The 9358-nt window shown below is 32.9% G+C and overlaps 1 protein-coding gene across 2 annotated transcripts; it reads right to left on the reverse strand.

The window, feature by feature from the left end:
* Positions 1-6051: 6051 nt before the first annotated feature.
* On the reverse strand, positions 6052-7882 carry LOC111487015 (homeobox-leucine zipper protein HOX3-like). Of its 2 annotated transcripts, none has more exons than XM_023134219.1 (4): positions 7779-7882; positions 7477-7652; positions 7306-7385; positions 6052-6440 (listed from the first exon to the last, which is right to left on the reverse strand). In XM_023134219.1, exons 1-4 carry the CDS (start codon positions 7858-7860, stop codon positions 6137-6139), a joined length of 642 nt encoding a protein of 213 aa, XP_022989987.1. In that variant the 5' UTR covers positions 7861-7882; the 3' UTR covers positions 6052-6136. The 2 variants fall into 2 exon arrangements, with proteins under 2 accessions (XP_022989987.1, XP_022989986.1); XM_023134218.1 differs by having other exon boundaries at positions 7477-7667.
* Positions 7883-9358: the final 1476 nt, after the last annotated feature.

The following is a 9358-nucleotide window of genomic DNA, read 5'->3' on the forward strand; positions in this document are numbered from 1 at the left end:
TTTTTTTTTTTTTTTTTTTTTTTTTTTTTTTTTTTTTTTTTTTTTTTTTTTTTTTTTTTTTTGACAGATTCTACTCTTTTCCTCAGTGTCCTTAGCTTTTTCTCTCTGTTCTATATTTATTTCCTATTTTCCATTTTTCTATATGTGCTGTACTTTTTTTTAATTGGCTGACAAATATTTGCCTCAGTTAATCTAGTTATTTTCTATAACCTAAAATCATAAGGAAAAAATCTAAATAACGGGTCAAGGGAACAAGAGATCTAATTCTGAATAACAAGGACTGATTTCTTATAAGATAAATGAAAAGGAGATTTAAAATGTGACTTACTGGCATAATAGAGCAAGATCTCCCTCCAAAAATTAAATCTCCACCTCTCTTTGTAAATCTAGTTGTTGATATTTTTTTTTTCTTTCTTTTTTAGTTGTAGGAACCACCGAATGCATCCTGTATTCTGTACTTGTACTTGGGAGATGGTTGAGGAGAGATGGTTTAGGAGAAGAAGAGGGGTTAGTTGAGAGTAGTTTAGGGAAAATTATTATTTTAATTATTTAAGTATTTACTTATTATTATTATTATTATTATTTTTGGGTAGCTACACATGCATTCAGGGATACCCTTATTCCATCACGAGGGTATGGACGCATACATCACTAGGCAAGTGAAGTATCATTATATTTTACATAATGGTGTCGTGAAGGTTACTAATTCTAATGGGTGTCCGACATAAAAAGCTATTAGAGCATGCTCGCCCAACAGAAAAAAGGGCCCAGCGATGTGCAAACTGACTGGTGGGCCCATACTCGCACTTATGGGTTGTGTTTAGAGTATATGGTACACATCCAAGCTGCCCGTTAGAATAATGCTGTAGGAAAATAGACTGATATGATAGGTCCCGTCATTGCATTTACGTTCTTGCATTTAACCCCCAATAGTGAGGTCACTTATTGATTGTTTCTTTAAATACTCAAGTCACATGCTATTTTAGGTTAAGGCAAGACATTTCTGTAAAACTGATCACAACATCGCAACTTGAGACCATAGCACATGCATAGGGTAGTCGTATTTATTTTCTTAGACTTAGGCTAGAATAAGATGTTTTTAATTTAAATGTTTATTTATTTTATTTAGTCTTTTGTTGTGTAGTTTTTAAAGGTGTTTTCAAAACACATAAGTCCATGAATGTATTTTAAGATGAAGATGACGTTTTATGAAAGTTTAAATGAAGTATTTCTGCATTCAATGTTCATGATATGTATACAATGACGACCTTAAATTAAGTAGAAAGTTTCGGGTTGTTACACCCACAGAGTATAAGCGCATCATTGAAAGTATGATATACTCCGACTCATACTCGTCTAGATCTTTCATATGTTGTTGAAATGGTGAGTGAGTACATGGAAATGTCTACTATGATGCATTATCAAGCAATCAAGCACATCCTCTATTATGTGAAAGAAACCACAAGCTACGAGCTAAAGTATCAAAGTGGGTGAGGACTGAAGAACTAGTTGTTTCACTGGTATTGATTTAGCTAGAGAAATGAGCATTAGAAAAAGTACTAGAGGATGAAATTTTATCTCAATGGAAATTTTATCACTTATGAATCTCAAAAGCAAAGAACTCTAACACTATTTTCCTGTGAGATCGAGTTCATGACAGCAACTGTGGTGTCATGCCAAGCATTGTAGTTGAGAAACTTGTTGAGCGAAATGACCGAAAGTGAGCAAAAATCAGTAAATCTCTCTGTCATAAACAAATCTTTAATTGCATGGAAGAAAAATTCAATATTTTATAGACGTAGAAAACACATCGACACTCGCTTCCACTTCATCCATGAGTATGTTGAGAATGGACAGACTGTTGTCGAGTTCATATGCACGAGAGAGCAAAGTGTAGAGATTCTCACCAAAGCCCTAACAAGGATTAAATTGCAGAGATGTAGGAGTCGCTCATTATGAAGAATCTCACGAAAATACAAGTTTACGGAGGGAGACGATGAGTCAATAAGCTTGACTTTTACTTGATTTAGTTTTTTGTATGATTTATTAACTTGTGGAGCAACTTGTGAAGCACGTTTAAAAAAATTCACGTGTAGAGTCAAGGTTACTCAGAGTGAAGAATCTCGAGTAAAGTCAAGCTTACATATATACCCACTCAAATTTAAACTAAAACAAGAACTACAAAGATTTTTGGAATCATCAAACATAGGCTCCAAGCAAAGTTACAAAAAGGAGGCATTTTTAATGGAGGATGGAAGACATGTTGAAAGCATGTTTGATACAAAATTTGTAGGGTTTGGAGCAAAAAAAGAAAAGCAAGTGGCCAAACAATGAATGCGAAGGCCCTCACAGCCATTGGTTTTGTTGAATAAAGCTCTCTTTGGCTGGTGGGAAAGACCCATGTGACATTGTTTAGTGACCTTTGTGAGAATTTATTCCAAATGTTCGGTAGAGAGGGAGTTGAGAACAAGGCCACCATTAAAACTCATCCATTCTTGTTGCTCCAACTATATACTTAAGAGGGTTTTGATTATTCATTTTAGGACACATGGTCCATTTGATTGCCATCCCTGTGTCGATTTGATTGTCGCCTCCAACGACTTAAAAGGCCAAGGAAAAATGATGATCCGAACCCTGTGTCCGTACAAATTTTGTCATACCCGTTGATATGTTCGATTTTGAAAGCCATTAAAATTTTCTTCTCTTTTCAATTAGAGGGGTCTTCCTTGTCAACACCAATCTCTATGAATGACAATACGAGATCTAGTCAACAAGGTTAGGGATACAAAGCTACCCATCTTGTCTCTTTTTCGGTACCCATCCATTACATCGCTTCTACTTTTGAGAAAGGAACTATTTAGAATAGCGTATCGTTGCTAGAGGATAATTAATTCTAGTGACGACAACAACATGGGTAGGACAATATCGAAGCGTAATGCTTGACTTTATTTCCAATATGTTTCGACGGTTGGCCCTTATCTCCGCCCTTCTCTAATCTAAAATATTATAAAAATTAGTCGACTTTTTAGTTCAACAAATATGATAAGGAAACTATGAAAATTTGAATGTCGACCTTCTACCATTGATACAATGTCTTAATCAATTAAACTATATTTAATATTAATCTATCAAAGACATTACTCTACCAATCCTACCCTTTAAAGTTTTGTATGGAAAATTTTAAAAATTATTCTAAATAGTTATCGAACTATATTAACAACTAGACAAATATATCGTTATCGTTAATTAGGTGGATAGACTACTCAATTGACGAGACATTTTTGGATTAGTTAGTTAAAAAACAATAACGCTACATTTTTAACTATGAAAGTATTATACTCTATATTTTAATTTTATAAATATTTTTTTAATGAGGATGAATCAAGAATATTTTTTTAAATAATTGTGGACACTATTTTTTTTTTTTTTTTTTGAAAGACTAAGTAGACAATAAATCATCCAAATTGGTTTTTATAATATAATTAATCAATTAATTAATTAATTAATTGCACCCTAGAATTGGTTTATTCATTATTAATTTATCATAATTTCAAAACATAAATAATTGATACAACTTAAATTTATAATTTATAATTAATTAAACTTTTTTAGTTTTTGTTGAAATATATCAATTAGTGTACTTATTTACTAAAACCATAATCAATTATAATTATTTTATTATTATTTATCAATTTATAATGAATTTTAAAAAAATTAATTTGTAGTGTCATGTCATCCAATAATATTATTGGAGGAACCAATTATAAATATTATTTATTAAGATGAAATTATGATAGCATTTTCATCCAATACCAAATAATTTTTAATGACCGTACATCTTTATTTTAATATATCTTATTTTTAGACATTTTAAATAAAAAAAATCATTAAAAAAAACCAAATTAATATAATTTTCCAAAACCAATGTCATAAAATGGGCCTAATTGATGGGCTTCATCGGCCCACTTTAGAGAGGGCTCTTACTCCAACAAGAACCGAGACAAAATCCATTGTGGGCCATGGATACCCCAAGAATAGTGGCCGTAGCCTATGATGTCGGTAAATGACGGATTTGCCCTTAATCTGTTACACAAAGATATACCTTTGATACATACGTAGTTGGTGAGCTTTACCCAATTGGTGGAAATTGACACCCAAATGTGTAATTGCCCTAACCTTTTTCATAAATATCACGCCATTCTCTACGACGCTCTACAACGTACATGATGTCCTATGACTGATTTTTAAAGATGAATCATAGGTTACTGCTCGTTAGTGGGGTGTATAGAGCCATGTTGTTGCACTGAGCACTCTAGAATCGAGTCATACTTTTAAATAATCTTTTTTTAAGGTTGTTTTCTTGTAATTATCTTGATATCAACTTCAACATAAGCTTGGTATTTTTTTAACATGATATTTTTTTATGTCTGAATTAATTTCTTAGATTATCTATTTTATAAAATCGAAAAATTTTATCATCGGTTTAATCTTTGAGTCTACGTGGTGGTCTTTGATTTGAATCAAAAAGTGAGTTGTTACATTGAGCCATGCAACTTCATTTGTCCTTATGGCAGAGTCTAGAACACAACCTTACTTGATATTTGTAACACTCGAGTTCCAACAATAATTAATTTTGTTGATTTTTTCTTTTAGGTTTAAATTAAAAAGATTTTATTGACGGTTTTAGAGGTGGAATCTCAAGACTAAAGGGAAAAAAAAAATACTTAGAAGGGAGTCTAGAAAAAAAAAAAAAACTTTGGTTGACTTTCGTGGTGTTGGTTGGTCGGTTTAGGGGTTGGAGTTGCAGTTTCGAGGTCGTGGATCGCTCGAATTCTCGCGAAAAAACTTCGGTTTCCTTTCTCTCTGGACTTTTCTTTCTTTTCTTCTTCTGTGCAAGTATCGTGAGAAGTCGTGTGATTGTTGAATGGAGGTTGGCGATCAATGAGGTTCGCTTTCGTGCAGAACACAAAAATTCCGGCGATCTTCAGAATTTTTGCATTTACCGGCGACTAACGCAATTTTTTTTTTAAAAAAAAATCCTGCTTCATCACAACCCAGTTACATCTTAAAGTTTTACACCATGAGGAAGATCTGTAAATTTCTAGACTGAATTTGACTGCATTGACTCTAGTTGGAGGTTCGCAACTTTAATTCATTCACCCTTGTCATCATCATTAATTTTTCGTTGAATAGACCATGGATAGTAGACTACGTTATCATTAGTTATGACAATGCTTTAGTTAAATTCATGTAATGGTTAAGTTGTTTCATAATCCTTCCATACCCAATTCTTGATATGGATGTATTTAATAATCCTACGTGACAAAATAATCAACAACTTTTATCAATGTATTAATAGCTTTTAAAATTCAGTTCATTTAACACTATTTAGTACACAAGTCTCTATAAGAATGGATATCTAAAATTAATTAATCATTCTAACAAAGTCTTTCCATTAAAAAGTGAATTTAATCTCTTAAATTTTTATATTATTTTTCAATGATAAAATTCCTTTAAACAAATATTATTTATGATTTGACAAATATGTTATTAGATATTGTCTTTTTTGAGCTTTTCTTCAAGATTTTAAAACGTGTCTATAAGGGATAGGTTTCCACACCCTTATAGCGTCCTAGCTTCGCTCCCCCTAAGAGATCTCACAATCTACCCTCTTGAGGGCCAGGATCCTCGTTGGCACACTGCCCGATATCTTGCTCTCATACCATTTGTAGCAATCCAAATCTACCGTTGGATATTATCATCTTTGGCTTTCCCTTTTAGACTTCCTTGGAGGCCCAGCATCCTCACTGGCACTGCCAGTGTCTAGTGATGATATTATTTGTAATAGCCTAAAATCATCGCAAAACTTATCGCTAGCAGATATTGTTCTCTTTAGATTTTCTCTCCTGTGCTTTCCCACAAGAAATTTTAAATCTCAACCGAAGTAAAACACACCACCAAAATGGTTGATTAAATTGGATTCACCCCGCCAGTATATATGTAACTTTCAACTTTTATATGAAATAATAAAAAAATTTAAAAACAAAAAGAAACGGATAAGCCTACGTTCATTTTCTAACCTTAATTTTATTATTATTCTTCATTTCAGGCCTTTCTGTTACACTGATCATCAAGCTCACGACGGCTGCCGCAGTTTGAGGGCGGACAGAAATGCTTCCGGTGGCATTGTGCTGGCGCTGCTCGCACCTTTACCGTATGTTATAGTGGATGCACTTACACGCTCACATCGGGGACACATGGTTATTGCAGAAATCGGGAGGGGTGGCTGTCGGCCGTGACCTGAGACGACCGCGGTCGGAGCAACCTTCATGGCTCTCAGCTCCTCCAGTTCCTGCCGGAGACGGCGGTTTTGCTCTGTCAATGATCCAAACCATCTCTTCAAATACTCACATTCCCTCTCAGTTTGCTTCAGCTTGCTCCTACAATATTATTATTATTATTATTATTACACAAAAAAAATCCTCTCAAATACTAATTCTTGTCTTTATAGGTATAGGTATTTATGTAATTCAATTAACATGATAACTATCAAACATTTAGGCCAGCAAATGCATTGATTAAGGCCCATGCACATTAGGTAATTAATTTTCCTTTCTTATTAAGCCAACAAATATATATATATAGTATACATTTAAAAGTTGTTAATTTCGGTGTATAACATAATTATTTTAAAAGATTAATGGTTCCATTATTCACGAAAAAAAAGATATATCCAAAATTTAGTTAAGTTTTGAGAGATATAATCAAAGATAGTTTAATAGTTAAATATTAGTGTCTCTAAAGATCCACGAGATTTAAATTGAATTTAAGAGATGTTTGATTCACGAAACTCTAACAAACTTAAAACGTGTTTAACCCTAATTTAGGTCGGGTTAAAGTGGCTAAAAGGCCTCATTTCATGTTTATTTTTTATAATTATGATATTTCCATTTACATTTTAAAAAACAATAAAAATAATTAAAAACATTCTTGTTTTATTTAACATTTGAAAAGATATAAAAAAAATATTCATATAAACACAAACTTCAAACTCGGACCTCGACGTTAAAAACTTTACACTTCGAACACAAACTTTCAAAATCGAGATTAAATATCTCTACATCCCAACACAAATTTCCTTAATCCAGATTAACAATTCAACGCATCTAATACAAATTATTTAACTTCGTAAAACGCTCGGATCGATTATTTTTAAAAGGAAACTTAGATTAAAAAAATAATAATAATAAAAAAACCATTTTGTTGAGCTAAGAAATGAATATAGGAGAGAATAAAAATACAAACCTGGCCCTACGATTCTGAAACCAGACTTCAACTTGCCTTGGCTTCAGCTTCAACTCCATAGCCAAAGCTTCCTTCTGCTTCTGTAAAATAAATAAAAAATAATCAATTTTATTTATAAAATACATGATTAAGAAACTCAAAGATCATTAATTTTGAGATGATTTTGGTTACTGGGTTTAATGTATGATTGAGCCTAAAGCTTTCTTCAAGAAGCCGAGACTGATCTTTTGATAGACGAAGCTTTTTCCTTGGCTTACAGTCATTAATGCAGCTCTCTTCTTCTTCCTCCGCCCACTCCTCCTCGCCGTCTCCCACCTCCGGCAACCGGTTCATGTCAAATTCTCGCACTGCACAACCACCCACTTTCCATTTAATCAACATGCAAACCAAAATTTAATCATTCCCAATCTAATACACAAAAAATATAAAATTGGAGATTCAAACAATGATGTTATAATAATTGAAGAGGGTACCGAAAGGAGGACGAGGCGGGGAGGAGCCGGGCATGGAAATGGAGAGATCCAAGTTGGATGAGTTGATGGGCAAAATTGCCATGGAAGTTGCAGAGAGGAGGAGGAGGAGGAAGAAAGAAAGATGAAGGCTTGAGAGTTGGGTTAGGGTTTTATTGACTAAGGGGGAGTCAAAGTCAAAGGATTGGGGGGGGGGAATGAGTGCCATGTGATGGATGACACGTGTAACAATGATGGGTGTGGAAAAAGAGGTAATGGGGAGTTTGAGAAGAAGAATAAACACAGCAGATTTTGTTGGGGAGAAGACCAAAAGTGCCTTGAAATTTGGTTGTCGGTTAAGAAAAAAAGTCAGCTGAAGAAATGATTGAGTGTTGCTCCTAAATTCCACTACTCGATGGACCCTTTTCCCCACCCTTTTTTTCATCTCTCTCCAATCTCATCTCTAACTCTATCTCTATCTCTATCTCATCATCTTGCTTCTTCAATGCTCCCCTTCCCTCTCCCACACATCCTCATTTCAAATCCTTTCTAATCATAACAATTCCATCGACACACATCCAAAATACGTGATATTTGAGAAGAAAAAAATACATAAATGAACTGAAACCACATTCGAATGATAACGATTATAAGAATAAAACGATTAAAAAAATCTTAAAAGAAATGAAAGTTACTACTTGTATTTTTCAATGGCTTAATCATACGAACTTCATGGTTAAGTGTACTTCACTTGAAACAATTTTATGTTAAGTGACCTCCTAAGAATTTTCTTGAGATGCATAAAAGTGAGAGGACAAAATATGCTAAAAGGACCCACGTTGGTCTATGTGGAGATAGTCTTCACTCTTAGAAGTGGGAAAAATTTCAGGGCCACTGCGTGCTGAAACCGGATTTCGAATCCTAAACCTGAGTTGTTACAAAATATATATTTCCACCATAAAATTTGAATATTGAGGTAATATAACAAATAACTATTTTTTAAAAAAAATAATATTTAATTTACAATGGATTCAATGTGTTCAATGTATTTCAAAGTTGTTGAGAATGGTGATTAGTAGCCTCAATCAATTATCATCTCATAGTTATCTTAGACGTTCACAAACAAAAAGGGTAAAATTTATTAGTCAATTTAACTTTTCTTTATAAGGAAATTGAAGTTGGAGAAATTAGATTTAAATGTCACATCGAAACGTATATATGATCAAAATTTTATCGATTATGTCACATTACTATGATTACTTAATTTTAAATCACGTAAAAAAATTATCGAGAGATTCTCTCGAGATTTTGACAATAAAAAATAGGGTGGGTTAAAAAGGATGAATGATGAGAGGTGAATATCAAATGATATGAGTGGTGACTTTGGGATAAAGAGAAGAGTAACGTTTTTATTTTACCATTAATGCTTGAGAGGAAGAAAACAAACAAAGAATAGGGTTAGGAATAATTAATCAAAGGAGAGAATCAATAGCATTAAATCACATACACTTGTCAAAACATTTTTTCTTTTACACCCTTTTCATTTATTGCTTTTTTTTTTTTTTTTTTTTTTTTTTTTTTTTTTTTTTTTTTTTTTTTTTTTT

This window comes from Cucurbita maxima, unplaced genomic scaffold, assembly GCF_002738345.1.
Source record: "Cucurbita maxima cultivar Rimu unplaced genomic scaffold, Cmax_1.0 Cma_Scf00012, whole genome shotgun sequence".
Taxonomy (NCBI): Eukaryota; Viridiplantae; Streptophyta; class Magnoliopsida; order Cucurbitales; family Cucurbitaceae; genus Cucurbita; species Cucurbita maxima.

Coding starts and splice junctions, on each gene's coding strand:
- LOC111487015 (XM_023134218.1), bottom strand. CDS start 7,860: ATGGCAATTTTGCCCATCAACTCATCCAACTTGGATCTCTCCATTTCC. Junction 7,668..7,778: donor CCCGCCTCGTCCTCCTTTCG/GTACCCTCTTCA, acceptor TTAAATGGAAAG/TGGGTGGTTGTGCAGTGCGA. Junction 7,386..7,476: donor TCAATCATACATTAAACCCA/GTAACCAAAATC, acceptor TTTATTTTACAG/AAGCAGAAGGAAGCTTTGGC.